The 22,611-nt window shown below is 39.4% G+C and overlaps 2 protein-coding genes across 3 annotated transcripts in view; one reads left to right on the forward strand and one right to left on the reverse strand.

The window, feature by feature from the left end:
• LOC107694327 (dysbindin-like) overlaps window positions 1-2,196 on the forward strand; it is a 31,032-nt gene extending 28,836 nt beyond the window's left edge. For both annotated transcript variants that reach the window (XM_016493997.1, XM_016493998.1), the window contains exon 4: window positions 1,313-2,196. In XM_016493997.1, coding sequence (XP_016349483.1) covers window positions 1,313-1,602 — 290 coding nt within the window. In that variant the 3' untranslated portion in view covers window positions 1,603-2,196. The remainder of the gene's footprint in view (window positions 1-1,312) is intronic.
• Window positions 2,197-5,091: 2,895 nt separating this feature from the next.
• Window positions 5,092-22,611, reverse strand: part of jarid2b (jumonji and AT-rich interaction domain containing 2b) — a 125,091-nt gene continuing 107,571 nt past the window's right edge. The window contains exons 6-18 of the mRNA XM_016494059.1: window positions 20,314-20,513; window positions 15,292-16,552; window positions 13,614-14,128; window positions 11,298-11,390; window positions 10,894-11,012; window positions 10,733-10,803; window positions 10,510-10,624; window positions 9,316-9,421; window positions 9,057-9,239; window positions 8,829-8,959; window positions 8,479-8,662; window positions 6,902-7,009; window positions 5,092-5,674 (exon numbers count right to left, since the gene is read on the reverse strand). Coding sequence (XP_016349545.1) covers window positions 5,495-5,674; window positions 6,902-7,009; window positions 8,479-8,662; window positions 8,829-8,959; window positions 9,057-9,239; window positions 9,316-9,421; window positions 10,510-10,624; window positions 10,733-10,803; window positions 10,894-11,012; window positions 11,298-11,390; window positions 13,614-14,128; window positions 15,292-16,552; window positions 20,314-20,513 — 3,266 coding nt within the window. The 3' untranslated portion in view covers window positions 5,092-5,494. The remainder of the gene's footprint in view (window positions 5,675-6,901; window positions 7,010-8,478; window positions 8,663-8,828; window positions 8,960-9,056; window positions 9,240-9,315; window positions 9,422-10,509; window positions 10,625-10,732; window positions 10,804-10,893; window positions 11,013-11,297; window positions 11,391-13,613; window positions 14,129-15,291; window positions 16,553-20,313; window positions 20,514-22,611) is intronic.

Consider the following 22,611-nt stretch of genomic DNA (forward strand, 5'->3'; position numbering starts at 1 on the left):
GTCAACACAATTAATGCATATTCTATATAACTTTTTTTGTAATCAATACTGAGTAATGAAAGAAATGCAGAACATTTCCGTAAAAGTGCAGATTTCAAATATACCATCTGCCATCTCGGATTAATTTCTCTGAAATTTTAAAGTTGCAGTGAACAAAAGTAGCTACAGATCTTTTCTTCCATATTGTGATGCATATCTAAGTGTACAGAAAAAGACAAAATGTGGGGCGGGGCTTTGGCTGGACTTCGGATGTTGATTGGATGTTGAGATGTGGGTGTGGCAGATGAACGCAAGCTTGCAGGGACAGGGTTTACACAGACTAATTGACTAGAGAAGTCCTGCATACATCACCAGAAAGAAGTCACATACATGGATGAATCGATCACACAAACATCTATAACAAGCGTTTAGAAAGTAGATGGGATGTATTTTTATATAATGCAACTTTAAACATGTCGCAGTGAATTCTGGAAATGCCTTCCTCCATGAAAAGTTCGTGCATGTTGCAATTACTGTAAATATTAAATGAAAACCCGAATGTTCTGCTCTGAGATGTTTAAATTATCTTAATTTTAAGATAAGTGGTGCCACTTCTCTGTGGCACCACTATTAAAGGAATAATTCACGCCCAAATGAAAATTTCCTGAAAATCTTGCTCTCAGGTAGGGTTATAAAGGAGTGGACAATTTATGGAAAACGTTCCAAAAGTTTCCAAAATCCTGGAAAGTTTCCAAACATTGCAAACATTTCCCACCCGTTAGCAAACCTTTTCTCGGGCCATCCAGCATGTACACGAGTTTGTTACTTCATCAGAACAGAATTGGAGAAATTACATCACTTGCTCACCAATGGATCCTCTGCAGTGAATGGGTGCCGTCAGAATGAGAGTCCAAACAGCCGATAAATCACAATAATTCACAAGTAATCCACACCACTCCAGTCCAGTTTTTGGGAACTGAGCAAGCGGTGCTTCATCGCTAAACTATTGCCCACAAAAGTTTCACTAAATTTAGATGAACATTTGGGGACAAATAGATACATTTTCCATTGTCAGTAATGTAGTGATGCATGAAGCAAAACTCACAAAGATGGGACTTTCAAATTAAGCAGCTTTCTGTTGGTCACCACTAACTTGAACGGATTCTTTTTGTGAAACTCCAGATTCCTACTGAATTGACTGGAACTAGCCCGCAAAATTTTGCAGAGCAACAGTAACAGATCTCCAGCATAACCTAAAAGTTGTCTGAGCAGTTCCTTACTTCTGAAGACAAATTAGCATTCTTAATCCCTTTTCTGAACGATTCTCTCTCAGGTCCTGATGTGGAGTCGTTCACCTCTGAGATCACTCTTCAGGTGCCCACACGGGCCGACCTGAGACACAAGCTGGCGTCGCTGTCCTCCACCTGCACGGACTCAGCCAGCCAGGACACGGAGGCAGGGGAAGAGGAGGAGGACGATGATAATGATGAGAGGGGACCAGCAGCCATCCCCGACTCTCCGCTTGTCCAGCCGGATCAGGGAGAGGTCGAGGAGGATGCCACGTTACCCGAAAGAGAACGAAACCAGCCAATCAAGAACTGTGAGAGCAGCAGCTCATCCTGAAAACACAGAGGACTGTAAAAGGAAGTGATGCAGTTAGCGGTGTGCTATGCACTCGCGTCCAAAGGAAGAGTGTGCACTGGTGTTTAAAGAAACCCTTTTGGTTTTTGTAAAGAAATTCTTTGTCGTGTGCTGTGCAGTGTGAAGCCCGATCCTGTGCCTGCCCTCCAAATCAATAAATATCTTTTATTCTGTTGGACATTCACTGCATACAGCTGGTCTGCTGTTTGCCCCTCTGTGCCACTGTTGTCAGTTACAGTGTTATAACATAGGCCATTATCTATATTATATTCTTTCCACTCTACAACTAGTTTGATCGGTCTCACATCTTGTAAATCCATACCTGGAGTATTTCCAGCTTTTAAAAATGGCTTTAGATTACAAATGTTCAAAAATGTATTCAAAAGGGATGTTTATGTCGTGAGGTACACGTCTGTCTCTGTATGTATAAAATCGATCATGCTTTAGAGGCCTCAGGCTCACCAGAGTGACTTTGATTATTATGATGAAAACAGCACAATTTAGGCTCTGGGCCAAGCTTCAATACTTTACATTACCAGCCTGCTTCTACAGCAGGGAAAACCATGTGGAGATGCAGGAGCAAAATTAAAATGCAAAATTCAGTATTTAAATAGTCAGTTGTAGCAGATCCTTGACTGGTAAAATATGCTTAAAAATATATTATTCTGTGGACTGGTCTAATTGGTCTAGCACAAGGATTTTTAACATTTAAATATTTTTATTTTTATTATTTTGATTACTATAGTATTACTACAACCACTATTAATAATAATAATAAAAATAAAAATGGTAAATCATTGTTATTACACTGCTAGTAGTACTAAATAGTAACTAAATAATTTAATAAAGACTGATTGGGTATTTTTTTTAGAACAAAAATTACTACTACTAAAATTCAACTAAATTTACTACTAAAATTACTACTATTACTAAAAATTAATTTTAAAGACAGTTTACATTTTTTTTTAAAGTATTTTGATTAATGTAGTATTATTATTACAATCACTATTAAATGATTATTACATTTATTATTATTATTTAATAGTGATTGTAGTAATAATACTACATTAATCAAAATACTTAAAAAAAAATGTAAACTGTCTTTAAAATTAATTTTTAGCAATAGTTTAGTACTAGTAGTTTAGTTATTACACATTGCTAGTAGTACTAAATAGTAACTAAATAACTGAATAAAGATTGGCTAAAAGTATTATTTTTTTATAACATTATGTATAAAATGACATTTTTAATTTCAAGTATTATTTAATTTTTTTTAATTATTTTAACTATATCAGATTATTATAGTATTATTACTACAACCACTATTAAAACTATTACAAATAAGAGTATAAAACTAAAACAAAAATGTAAAAAGACAATTTTTAAGAACATACGTGTTTTTAGATTATTACATTATTATTAAGTATTATTTCAAAATGTATATTTAACTGTGAGTATCCTGTAACTCACTAATAACATGAATAAAATTAAGTTATACAATACATTTTATGAAGCTATACCAAAGCCATCTGAGAGTGTGGGGGTCCATGTGTCAGAAAAGATTCCCTTGTTCAACACATTCCTCTTTAAACCAATATAAAGTTCAGTAACAAAGAGCACAGACTGACAGTGAATTGTCCATGAGTTTTTATTAAACCTTAAGTACAAATTGAAAAAAGTAAAAAACAAAACAAAGCAAACCAAAATAAAACTGGCAATATAACCAACATGAAATCTTTCCTCATGAGAGAAAGAGCTGAGTGCTAATAAATTAACTCGCCTGACCGTGAGCAAATCTCTCATATTGTAGAAAAAGGAACAAAAACAACAACATTTCTGAATAAAATACATCGTAAGGCCATAAAAACTTGACAAAAGCTGTTTTTTTTTTTTTGTTGAAAACTCGATTTGGTTTTCATTAAATACTCCTAAAACAGTTCAGTCTTCTGTTAAGGACAACAACCAACAAACTGGATTATATTTTTTTCTCCCCCTGGCAAGCTCAGTGCAACATGAGTAGCTACTACAATGTTGAATTTTCAGTAATGAAAATGTAAAAACCTTTTTTTTTTGTGAAAGTATTTTCCCTTTTCTTTAAAAAAGTAAACCTAAAAAACAAAACTAGGGGGAAATCGCGACTCCATATCTTAGTCCTCAGTGATGTAAGCAGCACTTAAAATGTATACACATTACCAGAGCAACCCTTTACGCATCAAACTCCCACAGCTGAAGAAACTGAAATGTAAGGCTTTTCTTCATCTGTCATCATCCATCTATCTATCTATCCTTTCCTTCTGTCACTCCAACAAAGGCTCAAGTATTAAAGACATTTACAGGATTATGTACAAAAAGGTGATTTTCTTACGGTTCTTTAAATCAATGATACTTCTGCAAAAAGGAAAAGACAGAACAAAAAGAAACAATAAAGAAAAAAAAAGAAATTGTATTTCACATTTTACACCCTCTGAATAGTGGCTCTAAATTGAGATCAGAACACGTCAGAACAAAAGAGAAAATAAAAAGTCAAAAACACAAAATATAATAATTACAATAATATAAAATAATAATTAATGTTAACTGGTACAGATGAATCAATAAGTCTGGAAGAATGGAATGTTGACACGATTGCACATCTAGAAGCAGAAAAAGCCTCCGGGCTCTTCCGTCCTGTGGGATAAGAAGGCTAGCGAACAGCACTTCTTTCTTATTACCTTTTTTGTATTGATATACAATAAAAAAATGAAAACAAAAACAACAGCACCAAAATAAAGAAAGATCTCCCCGCTAAACATCAGGCACAGGTATCGCTCGTAAGCGTCAGCGTGGGAGGAACCCCTCTCACTGCCGGGACGGGACCCACTCATTCAATCCCTAACACCCACTTCCTCAAGTACAGCCCAACCTGCTGCCATGGAAAACAGCATTCCCCGAATCCACAGAGGAAAGTGTGAAATAAAAACCAGTCGAAATAAAAACACACTATTTCCTCTTTAAAAAAAAAGCAGATATTAAAACAAGCTAAATTTCAACTGTTTACTGTCTTTAGAGCTGCGTCTTCCGCAGAGGAGCTGCATGTGGACTAAATGAATTCAATTCAAAACAAATGTGGTCATAAAACGAAATGAAACAAAACAAAACAAAAATGAAACATCAAAACAAAACTAAAAGGAAACAAAACCAAAACACACCTAAAAGGAAACAAAACAAAAAAGCAAGACAAAAAAACAAACAAAAAAAAACAAACAAAAACAAAATGAGACGAAAACCACAACAAAATGAAAATGCCAAAATATAACAAAAAACAATAACTAAACAAAGCAAAAGCAAAACAAAAACCAAAATGAAACAAAAAAACAAACAAAGACCAAATCAAACACCAAAATAAGGCCAAAATGAAAACAAAAAACCCCCAATGCAAACACCAAAACAAAATGAACAAAAACAAAACGAAACAATGAACAAAAACAAAACAAAATAAAACAAAACAAAAAAACATTCTCGGGCAGCTCCATCGAGCACCAACATTCAAAGGAAAGGGGTCTGGAAAAACGAGGAGAGAAGCACCCATTTGTCCCAAGGTTCACAGTTCAGGAGGAGCGTGTGTGCAGTCAAGGGGGCCGAAGACGAGGAGGAAAAGGGTCCAGGCAGAAAGGATGACATCATACTCACACCTGTCAGTGAAATGCACACCTGGGACCATGTCTCTTAATGCTATCAAACATCTGGTGAATACAAACTAGTGCGCTAGTGCAAAAAAGGCAGCCTGCTTTCAACACAGGAAACTCTGCCCTGCTATGTGGGTGATAAGACACAAACGATATGAAGAGAGGGAGAGGAAATCGATTGGCTGACGTAGGCGGCTGAGCGGCGCTCCTCACGAGACGGCGGCGGCGGCACTTTTGGACAGGTGGGTCAGGGACAGCTCCACGGCGGATCTCTTGCGGGGGCCACGCTTGGCGGGCGGTTTGCTGGGGCTGGAGCCGTTACAGCCGTCTGCTGCGCTTCTCACCAGGGCTTTACCACACACCTGCTTCACCAAACTGTTGATCTGCTCCTGAGGGACCAAACAGAGCCAAAGACAGGGAGAGACCATCGTGAAAAAGGTGACATGACATACTTTGGTACTTTAGTTCTTGTCAATCCCTTTGGCTCATTTGTTAAAAACAGTCTCAGCATTCTCTAAACTGTGAATGCAATTGTCAAAAGTAGTAACCCCAAACAATTTATTTATTCTTTAAAACCAGGTTTTTTGTCAGTAAAAGGCCTTTTTTCATTGTGTGAGCCGTACTGATTAACCCTGGAAATATTTTGATATATACAAATTTCATTTTTGTTTTACTTTATTTGCAATAAAATTGTTTTAAACAATGTTTTTGAAAGAAGTCTCTTATGCGCACCCAAGATTCTTTAAAATAATTGTTTTCTATTTGAATATATTTTTAAATTATATTTAATTTATTCCTGTGATGCACAGCTGAATTTTCATCATCATCACTCTTCAGTGTCACATGATCCTTTAGAAATCATTCTAATATGCTGATTTGGTGTTATTATTGATCATTAATGGTGCACAATTATTTTATTTTTTATTATCAGTGTTTTTGCTGCTTAATATTTTTGTGGGAACTTTTTTTTTTAGGACTCTTGGATCAATAGTAATTTCACAAGAACAGCATTTATTTGAAATAGTAATCTTTTGCAACATTAGAAACATCTTTATGGTCACTTTTGAGCATTTAAAAGTATCCTTGCCACATAAAAGTAAAAGAAAGAAAAAGATCAGCATATTAGAATGATTCTGAAGGATCCTGTGACATTGAATGATGCTGAGAATTCAGCTTTACAGCTCAGGAATAAATGACATTTTAAAATATTCAAATGAGTTATTTTAAAGAATTTGATAATTTTACAGAGAATCAACTTCATCTTTTTTGCACATGTGCCAAAACACATGCAATTTGCTTAAATTAATAAATTCATATCTGGTGTGAACAAGACACAAACTGTTCAGAGATGTGAACTTACTTTTACGTTTTGAGGGGGAAAAAAACCCCTCTCATTCGGGAATTGAGCAAACAGAAATGTCAAAAACTGTAATACAACACTGAATCCACAGAAACTCATTTGTATGTGGAAATGTTTGTCACTCTGCCAGAGCACAATAATTTATGAAGGAACAGCAACAGTCCATTTAGGAGGGTTGCTGAACCCTGGAGGGTAGTTTAAGCAAAAGCGTCTCAACAGCTCCCCCTGCAGGCATGTTTCTGATCATGTGTCTTACCTCATCATAGCGGTACATCATCTTGAGGCCGCGGCAGCTTTTGTGTTTCTCCACATAGTGCAGCGCACACTCCAGACAGAAAACCACATTTTCATTCTCCTGCACCACCTGCAGCATTAACAACAGCCATCAGCTCAATTAAGATCAGAACTCATTTTCAACGCTCAGTATTTCTTTTGTCAGTGATGACTGAATGTGAATCATCAGCACTGGAGGTAAAATCACAGCTGTGAGTCAACTGTAGAACTGTTCAGTTCTATTAAGACGACAACACAGTGAAAACAAATGATTATACAATGCACATTGACAAAACTACAAAGAAAACCAGTGTTGTACAGTATAGAACAAAGGACATTACAGAACACTACAATATAGATTTAATTAAGACAATACAGTATATACTGTAGGCTTTATTGTGATTCGTAGTACAGTGCAGTATTGTATAGATCAGTGGACTCCAAGGGCCCCCATTGTCAAAGATAACATTCAAAGGGGCCTTCAAGACATTTCTGGTACTTCTGCTATAAATCACATTTTTTAACTTCTGGAGTTTAGTTTAGGGAACACTATTCACTATTAACTAGTTGCTTATTAGCATGCATATTACTAGCATAACGGCCGTTTTTTAGTACCTACAAAGCACATATTAATGCCTTATTCTGCATGACCATATTAGACCCTTTACATAAACTACTACCTTACTTGCTATTACTTATTATGAGCAGTAATTAGGAGTTTATTGAGGGAAAACTCTTGGTTAATAGTGAATATGTGTTCCCTAATCCAAAGTGTTACCAAACTGTTCATTTATCGAAATCAGGAGTAGGAACATATTAAAATATTCATATAAAATTGCAATATTAAAGAAATATTAAAACATTATTAAAAATTCAATTATTTATTTAATTTATTTAAACTATTTAAAATATGATTAAAAAATATTAAAATAATTAAACTCCTTAATTCCAGAAGTTTTAATTATTTAATTTAATTTAAAAAAAAATTTTTATACTAATGAACACAACTTTTGTAGTCACTTGTGATTATGCTTTTATTTTATGTCCGTGACTTTTCTTGGTCTTGAAATCACAGCTTTAAAATTCCCTCATTCCCTGGATAATGTGAGGACCCTGGTTCTTAAATAAAAATGACAGCTGTTAAGGGGAAACATTAAAATAAGAAATAGTTTCAACTTTAGATTATATTGGTTGAGAACAGCTATTACAGATACCAGCTGTTATAGATTGTACAAGGTACTATAATATTAATATTAGTATAGTATAGACTGTACTGACCACTAAAGTAAGTCCCAATAAGCATACAATCTATCCTAAATAGTGAAATTAATTAGTGCATCCTATAATCACAGCATGTTGATGATATACTTTTTTTTTGCAGTAGATTTAAAAAAAATGCTTTTTGGGCTAATATGGGCTAATTTGGGAGTAGTATCTGTCATAGCTGTGATACTTTTAGAGCGCAGGATAAGCATTCAAATTAGGACAGAGCCTTAGTTTGTTGGTTTAGTGTATACTATACTGGATCTACAGTACAGTATAATCTGAGCTGAATCTCACCATAGATAAGTAGCAGAGATGCTGGCACGTTTGGCAGCGTCTCTCGGATGACTCCAGCGCCAGCCACTTGCGCGGTTTCTTCCTGGTGTCAGCGGGTGACGGGTTGTTGTCGTGAGTGCAGTAGCGTGCGGAGGAGTGCAGCCCTGCTTCATACAGATCCTGCCTTTGCTTCATCTCTATGTTCCTGTAGGACAGGGGTATTCAATTCCAGTTAGTGGACCAAGAGGTCCGGTTTTTAGATTTCCTTCCCAGCAGAGGTCCAGAATGACCTCTACCCAAAAAAACAAACAAAAAAAAAAACAAGATTTCATCAGTTGGGCCAAACATCAGGGTGGGTTTCCAGTGCTCACCTGAGATCTTTGAGAAGAGAAGAGATTGTACTGAGCACAAGTCTGTTTTCTCGTTTGGCCTCGGCTGTGGCGATCTGGTAGAGTAGCTTCTCCATAGAGAAGGGTTTTGCTATGTGCCTGTATTTCAGGTCCTGAAAGAGAAGAGCAAACATGTAGAGCGTCTTCTAAACATCTCCTAGTAAACGTCTATAGGTCACACAGGCGGATGTGTAAATGTGAAAGACTCACCTTAGCAGCCTCGTAGCCCAGGTTCACCCACTGTGGTGTGGCAAAGTGCACAGTTTCAGACACACTGTAGCCGCAGCACACCCTGGACACGAACGCACCGGGGAAGACCACCACAAACTGCCCGCTCTTCTGGACCGTGCGGTGGACCTTGATTCCCTCACGACAAAGCACCTCTGGAGAAATCTGGAGAAATGCAGAGACATGCAATGTAAAACAACTGCACAAAAAGGTAATGCTATTTTTGTTTACAATATCTTACCATAACGTTCTTCTCCAGCATTTCCAATCCCGGCGTGCCGTTGGCCTGTAGCAGTGTGTGCACCACTTTATCAAGCTTTGTCTTTTCCTCAGCAGGAATAGAATACCTGTAATGGGATGGGCAGAACTTCCTGTCAGTGTCATTGTTTGGTTGACATAAGACAACAGCGCTGTCTGCCGGCTCCTAAACCAGCTTTGTTGCTATGGAAACAAGCCTTGGCTTTATTATGATGAGTCATGCACATAAAAACACAGACAAACAGCTGATGCTAGCGTGAGTGGAATGCACACTGTAAGTGACTGCGTGTTTTACAGAGTAATGCGCCCTCTAGAGGAGCTGATCTGTACAACACAGCTGAGTTAGCAAAGACATTACCAAAATGTACAATTTTAGACCGAAATGACATTTAGTGAACACATTAAAAATCATTTTGCTAAATTAAAAAAAAAAAAAAAAAAAAACAGTTTGCCTTGGCAACTAATTGAAATGTTTAAGTTGAAGTACTAAATTTACTAAAACTGATAAAAATGTAAAAATCACCACAAAATTACTTAAACTTTCAAATTAAAACGAAAACCTAAAATAGAAAAATAAAAACTTATTCAGAATATTTTAAAATGATATTAAAATTACACTGAATGTATCTAAAAAAAAATAATAATAATAAAGATTCACTGAACAAGACGCAATAGAATACAAAGGAACAAACTATTTGTAAATTGTACAATGTTTTGTTAAAGAAAAGAATCATCATTTGTTAAGTGTTTGGATTTGATAATTATAAAAAAAAATGTAAAAATTGCAAATGGAAATATCATATAATCAATTATATAATATATAAAGTATATATTTTATTATGTAAAACAGTAACTTCAATAATGCACACTGTATAAGCAATCTTTAAATTTGTATAAAATAATATATACACAATGGTATATATACACAAAAATCATACACATAAATCATTATAATGCAAATTATCAATAGTTTAATTAAATTTGTCTAATAAACATTTAATTATTATTTTAGATTTTTATTAGTACTTTTTATTCTCAGTCAATCAATCGATCAATAAATACTTTGAATCGATCTAATGTTGTTACATCCCAACGCTGGTTTATGGGGCAAATGTTCAATTCAATTATTTTAATTCATTAATTCATTTCTAGACGGTACCTCGGAACAAAAACTTACCAAATGCAATCGGCACCAGTGTGTAAGTAATCAATGTATGGAAGGCGGTTTTGGTCTTGTGACCAGCATGAGGTAGAAAAGACCATGCCGATGTTCAGCCAGGGAACAGTCACCCCTGTGAGAGAGAACCAGAGAAAGACAGACAGAGAGCGGGTGATGACTTATTCAACAAAGGAGCTTTACATGATGTCCTTCCTGCTACTGACAACAATAGTGGACTCACCAGGCACAGCACCAAGATGGCGCAGAATGGTTCCAGAGTTATTGGGAAGGACAGTGAGGTTCCATCCATGCCTGCAGCGACAGAGAGAAAAACATTTTTATAAGCGCTAATACATCTTCCCACCATGCCTTTGATTCATCTCAAATGAAAGCAGCTCTTACTTGGAAAAGGGTTCGGACTTGCCCACAGGGAAGCCGCTTCCATGTGTGTTTGTGTCCACTTTCCCATAATGCACTGCTACGTGGCAGTCCCTCTGCTCCACTATCCGCCAATAATCTTGCTATATAAAGAAAAGCAGGACAGATGGAGATGAAGAGAAATGGCAGGAAATGAGGAAATACGACAGGATACAAGGATACAACTGTCATGGGATATGCTTATAAAATATGCAACATGGAAAGTACATGCTATTTAAAGACAATTTGTCATTGAGCAGATATTATTATACTTTTTTTTAGCATTGATACTGGTCACTAGGGTCGACATTTCACACCAATAGTATAGTAACATACTACACTGTACACAATTACATCTGGTTAAAATACAAGAAGTAGTTTGTGTGTACCTCAACTTCAGCAGCCCCAGGCTCTTTGTTGAAGCACATCATCATTGTATTTCTTGCTATTCTGTAAAAGGTGGTCAAAGATACTGATCTCCCCTGGAAAAAAAAAACAATAAACAGTAAGAAAAATGGCAAAATAATCTGTGGAATAAGCTGTTTGTTTGTTTGTTTGGCGGCCATCTTGGAATTGGCTCCTCAAAAACAAGCTTAGAATTTTATAACATCTGTCAAATTACCCTTAAGTTCTGTTAAATATGGCTTCTTCTGCTTAAATTAAGGTTAAAACCTGAGGTAATAGACATGCTTTTTGTCATCTTTTATTTTAAAGACTAGCTACTTCCTTTCCATCCCATTAACAACTATCAAGTTAAGTGTTTTAGTTTTTCCCATTCATTGTTCCACAAGCTGTCTATCTCAAACTCTTCTTAAGCACCACGGCACAACTGAGAAACACTCACAATCTTAACCGCATGACAGCACTGATAACTATAGACAAAGACAATTGCCAGGTACCGCACTGGAGATGAACAAAGTGCAGTGTGTGTGTGAGGAGCTGAGCTGTGACCTATATTCAGAAACCATTCTGTGAAGAGGCCCACTCTCACCGTCCCGCCCAGCAGAGAGTGTTACCTCAGACAACAACACACAGACAGACAGACAGGGTGCTATAAGAGTCAGCGGGGTATTTTTATAGGGCTGGAGCGGCAGACGGAGTCACCTTACATAGACTATAGCTAAGAACTCAGCCTCACGTACACCAGAAGCTGAGGGCCTGGGAACAAGCCCTCTCATGCAACAGCCACTCTCACCGATACCCACCCACCCAGTTACAGTTCTCTCTTTCCTTTACCACCGGTCCTCTCTCAAACACAAGAACCACACAAACTCTGCCCTATATCTCTGCCTCGCTTTTTACATTGGTAATCTACTTTCTACTACAGCATGCAGACCAAAACGAAACCTTCCAATGTCTGAATTAAAACGCTGTTCATGGGCAGCAGACAGGCTGTGCGAAAAGTGCTCTTCACCTGAACCACATGCACAAAAAAAGTAGGGATGCAACGATACCACTTTTTCCAGTACTCGCCCGATACCGATACTTTTATTTTTGGTACTTGCTGATACCGAGTACCGATACCAATATTTTTATTGCATTTGTAAATTTTTTAAATATTGGGTACAGAAACCAAAAGAGTATGTATAATGTTAGTTGGTTAACTTCATTTATCAAATAGATAGTCAAACCAAAATTTATTCAGACACCTTCAACATTTCTCACATTATCACAGTTTATTCGCTATAGTTTAGAAAATGGTAATAAAATATGACAAGAACTCAGAGATAAACTGTGTCAGAACAAATTCAACTTGATAATGTTAGATAACTTTGATAGAAAGGTATGTAATAGATTACAATCAACCAAAAACTATTCAGACAGCTGTTAGTATGACAGTATTTACACAACTATCAATACTTAGTCGGGCAACCCTTAGCCTTAATGACAAGGAGACCAGTATTGGGCCCGATACCGATACCAGTATCGGTATCGGTGCATCCCTAAAAAAAAAGTATTTTAATTTCTAAAGCAGCCTCATGCTAGCATGCTAAGCTAATAACTTGACACTCTAATAAACATAGCATGCATAAATGTTGTTTTAAAACAAAATGTATAAAATGAAAAGTCTCTGTGCAGAAGAAAACAAACACGCATTATAATGCTGAGACTAATTTTGGCCAAAATGGGATCTCAAAGCACTATAATTTAGCTTCAAGTCGGGAGCACGCCTATGATGTCTAAAATACTGCCTAGGCAGGCAGCTCGCTAGAGTTCGTAACAGATCTACGCCGTTTTGTACCTTTAAATCTGTCTGAGGAACAAAATAGACACTCATACTGGCAGCTTAGCAAATCGTAGCTCTGAAATGAAGCTCAGACCTGTGACGCAGAGCACAGCATAGAGACACATCCATCAACCACTGTAGAGCCAACCTCAGCAGCATTAAAACCCAAAACGCATCACATATTAAGCTTTTCTCCATTCTTCCCCAGCATCGTGGCTCTGCGTTCAGCATACAGACGAACATAGTCATCACGCTTGATATTCTGGCACGTTCTCTGGCAGCTCAGCGGTGAGCCCTCTATGCTCTCTCTAAGCAATTCATTACCTGAGGAAATGGCACATCTGCCAGTCTGACTGGGTGAATACAGTGAATGAAACAAGTTTGACATATAATACTGCCAATTCAGAAAGGAAACACAATAGCGTTAGCTTGCCGATAAGATTTAGGAATGCCATTATCAAAGCAGGAGGTGCGTTACCTTGTATATACATTTGTGCTGGTCACTGAGAACACCTTCATCTTCTGCCTCCTCATCTGCCTCATCACTGTCCACTTTTTCCCCTTTCTTTTCCTGAGCAAACAGTCTGCGGCGACCGGCCTGCTGCTGGGTGTCTGGCTCTTTGTTGTGATTGCGGAAGCCATTGCGGTGGTTGAGGCCGGTGAGCCCATTCTTCGGTTCGTAACGGGGAAGAGCCAGAGACCGCTGGCCGTTATCCAAGTGACCCTCCAGGGGTCCCCGCTTGCGTTCCAGAGCTTCCTTTTCTGCCAGCACCTCCTGCTCCAGTTGCCAGTGCTCCTCAGGAGAGAGCAGGTCATAAGAGAGCAGGTACTGGAGGTAGGCCTCCTGGAGCTTGGCCAGACGGTCCTGTGCTGATTTGGGAATGCGAAGCAGGTCGGCCAACCGGCTCCATTTTTTCAGGTCCATCACCTGCTGCATTCCACCCATGTCGCAGACCAGCTCGGAAAAACGAGCCAGATCTACTTCACAGCCACCTGAAGGGGCGACAATGAGAGATGATTGTGAATGTTTAATGCACTGCACATTCGGAAAGTATATTAACAGTTAATGTTTCGTTTCCGAACATAAGTCAACTAAACCACTGCAACTATGACATATAATATAATATAATATAAAGACTAAATAAGTATTGACAGCTCCAGAAATAAAATTCATAACATTTCACAGCTCATTAATTCTCTAAATATGTTGGCGGAGAAATGGCGTGGCGCGACTGGAGAACGTGAGCTACGGTAAGGAACTGAGGGAGAGAGAGCACAACAAAGGTCAATGACCAATAGTTTAAAACTCTCGAAGGAATTATTGCAGCATTTCGGCAGCATTCTAACAGGCTCAATAAACATTTATTTCAACCGTATATTCTGACTGGGCCCTCAAATAGCACACAGGATTCTGAAGTAAAGCAATGGTGCAGGGCTGATTTAAAACCTTGTAGACATGTAACTCTGCTGGACAAGCTCTGGAGCAATGGGTGATTGTTTTGACATATGGTTCCCCAACTCCTGGCAGACAAGAGACTTGACAACATATGTTGAGAATGGACCATGAGGCTGTTCACTGGTCAGTTTACATACAAATGGTCTCTCACCCCTTTATTCACTTAAGAAAAATGTTGACAGGCTGATATGTAATTACAGTATACTTACACATGCACAGGGCAACACAGCTACAGTAATTGCTGCAGTTGGAACTGAAGTTCTACTTGATAAGTGGGTTACACAAGACCAGAAATGGGCAACGGTGCTCCTGCAGGGCCACCGTTTTAGTGTCAACCATATGAAGCCCACACCAGCCTAAAATTTATCCTGATATTTATCTTGATTAGATTGTTCAGGTAGGTTTGATTAGAGTTGGAGCTAAAATCTGCAGCGCATTGACCCCTCCAGAAACAGAGTTGCCCATCACTGCACTAGCCCCTATAACAGGGTTCCTCAAATCCAACCCTGAAGGGTCAAAGCCCTGCAGAGTTTAGCACCAATCCTAATGAAAAATACTGGAGCAAGCTAATCAAGGTCTTCAGAGTTACTAGAAAATTACAGGTAGGAAAGTTTGCACTAAACTCTGCAGGGCAGTGGACCTCTAGGCACTCTGCTATATACCAACAAAAGCATTTGTAATCAGTTTTAAGTGGACTCACCTATAAGCGGTGGCTCGTCCATTGAGATGCCCTGAGATTTTAGGTGCTTCTTAATGCAGGCCAGTTTCTGAACATTGGGGCCCCAGCGCCGACCCAGCTTGTGGATGCGCTGAACCTGTGTCACAAAACGCATATCGTCATTGAGTTTGCACTCTGGCCTCCAGTCAGGAGGAGGTAACACTCTGCACAGTCCAGATGACTCTGCCCGTTCCCGAACTGAGTCGAGGTACACCAAAGGGTCCTGAAACTCCCTGGAGGTGGGCTTGAAAACGGGCACCTCCCCCAAAGCCGCGCACCCTGCCCTTCTCCTCTCCCGTTCCCTCTCACGCTCCCTGTCTATGTCCGGCCGTGGTGGAGGCGTGTGTGTGGGCTCTACTGGTTTGAAGGATTTGCTGGCTGAGGTAGTGGATGTGGTCCAGTTGAGGGCGGGGTTCGTTTGGGCCCTCTGCTGTGCTTGTCTGATGAACATCAGTTTGCCAGCAGAGGCCCGTTTGGGCCGCTGACGTGCTGGCTCAGGGGAAGCGGGGTTCTGGGGCATGGCTGGGGAGGCGGGAGCAGCAGGGGGTGACGAAGGAGGGGCAGGACCCATTTTCTGAGTAGGGAAGGCGGCCATTTCAGTGATACTGTGTGCAATAGTGACAGTGTTGGGGGACTTGAACTGACCCAGGGCCTTCTTGCTGCGAGTTTCCAGTGGGCTAGTCTGCAGTTTAGCTTTCTTAACCTCAGTAACAGGTGGCTTAGTTTTAACCTCGTCACTCTCAGTTCCAGCTCCAAGGATCGTAATGGCATCACTTCTGCGTTTAGAGTTCCGCAGTCCCTGCCGCACTTGTCGGCCATCTGCCTTCTCTTCCCTGGCACTGTGGCGTCCATTAAGCCTTCCATTAGGCCGGCCCCCGTTAGTCATCTTATGCACCCCATTCGATAATAGCACCTGTTTGCGGGTTTTTGCATTGATACTTTGGGCTTTTCCTGAGTGAGAGAGCTGGGGCCGACCATGGCCGCTGCTGGTTGGGTGATGAGAATGATGGTGGTGGTTGTTGCTGTAAGCACGGAGGCCAGCAGAAGCAGCGTGCTTGCTGTGGTTGAGTTTGGCTTTCTTTACCAGTTCTCGTTTTGCTTTGGTGTAGGTGACGTGGCCCTTGGTCACGGTGGCTGTGTACTTCACAGTTTTGGACGGCAGACGGAAGTCTTTCGACTTTTTGGCACTGGCCGTAGGCGTGCCGACTGATGATGCCCGTTTGAGTCCATTTACTTTCGAGACCTAAAGTGAACAGAAGATATCATCATGTTACATATATTGGATCAATGCAACTTACTAAGGAACTGTGAGAATTCCCAAACAGTCCCTTCAATCTTGACGCCAAAGAATACGTTTCTAGTGTCTATTTGCATACCGAGTAAGTCACAGTGCATGCACAGGGCTCACAGAATAACACAGACCACAACAGAGCTCCAAAAACCCCAAACCAGAGAAAACAGCAGGGAAGAAAGAGGGAGTTGAAGTGTACCAGATAGAGGGAGGGAAAAAAAAGAGAAAAATGTTTTTATTCAGTGCCAACAGCTGCAAAACAATCCTTAGAAGTAAAGTTTAATCCTAAAATCCCATTCAAGCACCAATTCATAGTCGGCACAGAATACTAAAGTTCTTCAAATTTGGCTTTAATGCCCCAAATAAAAGGAGCTGTGCTTTCAGCTGATCTGAGGCCCCCAATATACTTCACAGCAGAGCAGATGCAGCTTGGGTTACGCCCGGCCTCTCATTGTTTAACAGCCGCCATGGGAATTAGACTATGCCAGGCTACAAACATAGTCAGTCTCGACTTCTCTCTTCACATTGTTTTCTTTGGCTCTGTTTTTCTGGCAAGGCAGAAAGGATTTGATTTCCTAAGTGTGTGTTCTCATAGAGCCAAGAAAAGAAGATGCAGCCGGAGGGTTTTAGTGGGCTAAAACTCCAGGTGAAATAAACACGATGTGCTTCCTGACACCAGAGGACTCTTATTGGAGTCCTGACATTTGGCCTAAAGTCCTCCGACAAGCTTTTAATCAAAACAATGCAATAGAACATGAATGATGCAGTCAAGGTATGCAAAATTTTCTTTGTGGTGAATATATAATAGTATAAATGGCCGCCAACAATGCCAATAGCCCTATTCTGGGTTCCTAACTAATTTCAACAAAAAAAAAAGTTAGGAGCTAAGAAAAAGTGATGACAAAAGTTGATGGTTTGATATAAATTAAATTGTTTATCTCTGCAGGAATGATGTTTCAGTTCCTAATAAAGTTACTGTCATTTAATTAAATTTTTACTCGCATCTGGCATTTGACGAGTTTTTTCACCAAACAAAAGAAAACAAGGACTTGCACAATTAAAAATGCTGCTTTTGTCAAAATGTGAATTTTCACACCTGATATAAAGGGGTTGGGGTTTAATTGCTCTGTTCTCATTTTTGTGTGAAGCCTGTTGTGATGAATTCACGCTCTGTGAATAGGCCTTTACATGTTGTGCCACACCCTCTCACATCCCTCCCACTTTATTTCTCTCTCTTTAAAGTCTCCGGATGCATTTCAATAACAGCGTCCAAACTGCGGTGATCTCTGGGCCAGAGGTTCGCTGACAGACAGACGAGGAGATTGCTGAGGGTTTTTGAAGTAAGACATCGGCTGTATTGTATTCCTATCAGGTGCAGCCAAACAACAAAGAGAGGCTATTAAAAGATAAGGGGGACTGAAATGTAACCTCCATCAATCGCTTCCCCTTGTCGGCGCTTTAAAAAAAAATGGCAGGAGGGAGGGGGGAGAATATAAAAGAAAGCGACAGACTCCAGCCCCAGAGGCATGCATGATGGATGCTCTCTGCAGGTAGAGTAAGCAAATGTAGCATGATGTCAGCTGCGGCCATGTCTATGTAGCCCACCGTTGTCACACCCGCCCCCTTTTGAAATAACACGTCAGTGGTCTACGGCACGCCCCATCCCATCTGCAGGGCTCTGAGAGCGCAGAATGCGATTGTAATGATAATCCCACTCAGCATAACGTGCCGGATGCTGAGTAGAATTTGCGCGTGCCGACTGTGCTGCAGAAATCCCACGTCTGGCTCGGTGTAATGAGCGCCGCGACCACTAGAGGGCTCACTGATCCCAGAACACTGCCCGAGGGTGCAGATGAGCCCTGCCGCACGCTGCCAGCTATTATTTAGACTGCCTGAAAAGGTGGAAGTGAGAGAGAGAAACCGCGTAGGCGAGAGAACACAGGTCACTGGACTGTCCCCAATGGGCAACCTCTTGAAACCAGGGGAAACAGAGAGCAGGCTGGAGGAAACAAGGAAGGAAGCAAGGAAAGAGAATGGAAGGAAGGATGGAATAGTTAAAGGTCGGCTGACCAAAGACGTGCGATTAAATTGGCTTAACAGCCAGGAACAAAAACAAGAGAACACACACAGACAGAGGCCAGGCCAGCTCTCTGAAGTGGATCTTGGTCACACGTGAGCATGAGAGAGGACAGATGACATCATGTGTTGCTATAGGCCAGCTGCAGCATAGCAAAAGATTTAACTGAGAACATCTGCAGAGCTGCAGTCCACACCACACACACATGGTACATGTCTACCTATGTGTTAAACAAATGCTCTATAACTGTCTCTCTCAATTTAAATTTAAATTTAACTCAAATTAGCAGTGCAAATAATAAAAAAGGAATAATTCCACAAAGGAATAAAAAAAATAAAATACTAAATATGTAAGTTTGCTTCCTTTTTATTTTTACTGTTAAAAAAAAAAAAAAAAAAAAAAATTTGGTTGTTTGGGAGAATGGGGGTTCAATCTACTTTCTCTTTGAAAACAAGCACAGCCAAGTACCCACCCATTAAAAGAACAAGAAAACTAAGACAAAGCCAAAAAATCAAAAAGACTCATTAATAACTGCCATGGATACAATGAAACAAATAAATAGACCTTAACTCGGGATAACAATTAACATACAGTCCAATAATAATGCTGCTGAAACTGATCCTGCACCTGCTGTGAGCAGCATGAGATCTCTCTTCTTCCCAGATCAAGTTATTCTACACAAACACTCATAAAAAATAAATTAAATGAAAGTCCAATTAAACAATGAAGTATAAACCCTTTTTCCCTGGAGGTGCTTGAGTGCCATGGGTCATGCTCACGCCAGAGCTCTTCAACACATGAACACCCTTCAGAAAATTAGCTTTTATAGAGAGAGAGAGAGAGAGAGAGAGAGAGAGAGAGAGAGACAGAGAGAAGGGTCAACAGCTGTCTAATAGATTCTCGCAGTATTGTGGATTATGCTGCATCTATCTGTGCTGTTTATTGTTTTAAGTATAGCAGATGAGTAGTAATGTGTTTATGTGTGTCAGCATAATAACAGGCTTTATCTGACTCAAGGGTTTAACGCTGGGTCAGTCATTGCGGTTAAACTGTTAAACCGCCACTTACAGGTGCCACTGCTTCATGCTGATTCATCAGAATGATTAAAACAGCAGCTAAGCCCAAGCTAAGCCCACACTTCTCATTTTGTATATAAAAAAAGTATTGTACAAGAAGATTTGTACAATTTGTACAAGAACATTTTAAAAATATCTTCTTTTGTATTTCACAAAAAGAAGAAAGTTACACACACACACACACACACACACACACACACACACACATACATATATATATATAACTTGTACAACCTCAAGGCTGAGAATCTCAAGATTAGAGTGTCAATGGCATAAAAAAGACAGAAAGAAAGAAACTGAGAGGCTGATGAGTTGAGGTGATCCATCTTTCCCTCCTCTCTGAGGTTCATTGTTCACTTAATTAAACAGTTTTGTGGCACTCAAAGACAACAGGCTCGTTAGTACTGGAGATGGTGGTGGTCTGGTTGTCTGCAAGCCACATCGGGATGGATGTTCCCTCCTAACTATCAGATCCAGTATAATTCTCAGTGTGCAAAATGACTCCAAAATGATCCCATCCCTGTTCATACTGACACAGATATGGACGTGAAGGCTTGTACCTGCTTGCGGAGTTCCTCTGCGGCTCGTCGGTAGTTGTGGCCGTTGGTGTTGTGGCTCTTGGCCGTGGCCGCAGTGTGCTTGTGGGAGATCTCACCAGACGCGTCACACCCTTCGTTACGATCTCTCCCCACAGACGACTCTCTGCCTCTGCATCTGGGAGCAAGCTCTTTGTCCTTGTGTACCTTAAGGCCATTCAACACTGCAGGAAAAAAACACGGTTATTAAAATAAACAAAAATATTCGTTGTAGAGGCAAATCAAAATATTGCATTGCATTTTCTTGTCAGTTATATTTTGCATTCAATTCTTGCATCCTACATATAGTATGTTTCAAATCATATTTTTTATAATCCTATTTGCAGTGGATTTTTAGTGTGGAAACATAGCGTGTTTTGGTATGATATTGTGCATGATCCATTGCACTAAGCAAGTTTATGACTGTTATTGAATGCAGTGTCAAAATAATTTTGACAAGACTGCTGTTCTGCCTTACTTCATACTTACATACTTTACTGTTGCCAGCGCACTGTTTTCATACTTAGAAGCATGCAAACTGGCATAGCCTTTGGGTCAAGTTGGTTCTAGCTACCAGTCTAAATGTATATAATGAGATGCATCATGAGCTCTAGTTTATTGGTCCATGATAACAAAATTACATATGAGAGAGGTGCTGTGTTTATAATATGCTTACTACTGCTGCACTATATAGTATGTATGCTGTGCACAGAATTCAAGTTTTCTGAAAGTCTAGAATACTTGGGTGACCTCCATAGTAAAAAAGTAATAGATTTAAAATAGATTTATTTCATACTAAGTACAGTTTAAGTCTAGCAACATATTTACTGACATACCGCTTGAGACTTACTAATATAAACATTTAAATTACACTTTATTTGGAGTACTTGTTTGTGCACAATGCACATTTCTTAATATAAAACCTAAAATGTGTTTAATGTCACTATTTATGAGGATTATATGATCTCTGAATAATATCAGTCTTTAAATGCAAGTTATTTGGAGTGTTCCTGAGGTATACTTGCAATAGTTCCACTTGAGCACAATCAAACATACTTCAATTGGACCTCAGCACTACTTCCTCACAATTAAAATGCATTAAGTACAAAATTAGTTGTTCTAATTTTGCAGAATTTAAGTATACCAGTTTAGTATGCCAAAAGTACAATTGCAGGGTATTTTCAATAAGTACATACATATGTAAATGTATTTGTGGTATACTTAGCATGAAAAATGTATTTCAAATACATTTTAGTTTATTTATTTTTTACTAGGGCTACTACATTTGTAGGGCACACTGTTTGTACTGCAGTATCCCATGATGCAATGCACATTCTATTTCTAGTTTGAGGGATGAACCAGATGGATGGTTAAAATATGGGAATGATAAAGCAAAATGCCATGTGATGACAAAGTAGCATATTACTGTTGTTCACATTTATCATAGGTGAAATGCTTCCCTCTTGTTTCACTTAACATTAAATTGTATAACACCAAAAAAAAAAGAGCTCTGACAGACTATATATTATATAAGTATAAAAACAACACAAAACAAAATGCCAAAAAACCAAAACAAAACAAGCACTCGCTTTCATCTGTGAGTTTGTTTTTAGTGCATTAGTTCTTTCTCTACAGATAATGCTGTAAAAAACATGTTCTACATTTTTGGACAGGGTAGTCTGTCTGTTATCAGGCCCTCTGGACGGCTCTAATTAACATATATTCAAACTGCTCTCTGTATTTATGACTGCTCACTTTAATTTTACAGTGTTTAAATATCAACAGGCAGCAGAGCGTGTCAGCAAGGAGGGAAACGGACGGGCTTTCGTGCTGTAAGGCTTGCACTTGGAACTGCTACCGACAGCTGAACTCAATAAAAGGTGTTTAATTTAGAAATGTAAACACGCCTCTGGGTTACTGAGGTTCAGCGAATGAAAGCCGAGCACTGTGGTTTCTCTCGCTCTGAGAGACACTCGGAGAGAGAAAGACTGGAGCGTTGCCTGTGCTCCATATTAAAGTGTCACATCTGACATGGGCCGGCTCAGACAACGGGCTGCGTCCAGGCACGGGATAGACTGAGGATAGACAGACAGCACGAGAGAGAGAGAGAGAGAGAGAGAGAGAGAGAGAGAGAGAAGTGTGCCGAAGCTTTCCTGAGCCTGGGACTGTGTGCATTTCACATATCCAACCAGCTGAGGTAGTTGGTAGTAGGGCTGTGCGATTTGGGGGAAAATATCAAATTGCGATTTTTTTGACAGATATTGCGATTGCGATTTGATTTGC

The sequence above is a fragment of the Sinocyclocheilus anshuiensis genome, unplaced genomic scaffold (assembly GCF_001515605.1).
Source record: "Sinocyclocheilus anshuiensis isolate Anshui unplaced genomic scaffold, SAMN03320099.WGS_v1.1 scaffold1240, whole genome shotgun sequence".
Classification (NCBI taxonomy): Eukaryota; Metazoa; Chordata; class Actinopteri; order Cypriniformes; family Cyprinidae; genus Sinocyclocheilus; species Sinocyclocheilus anshuiensis.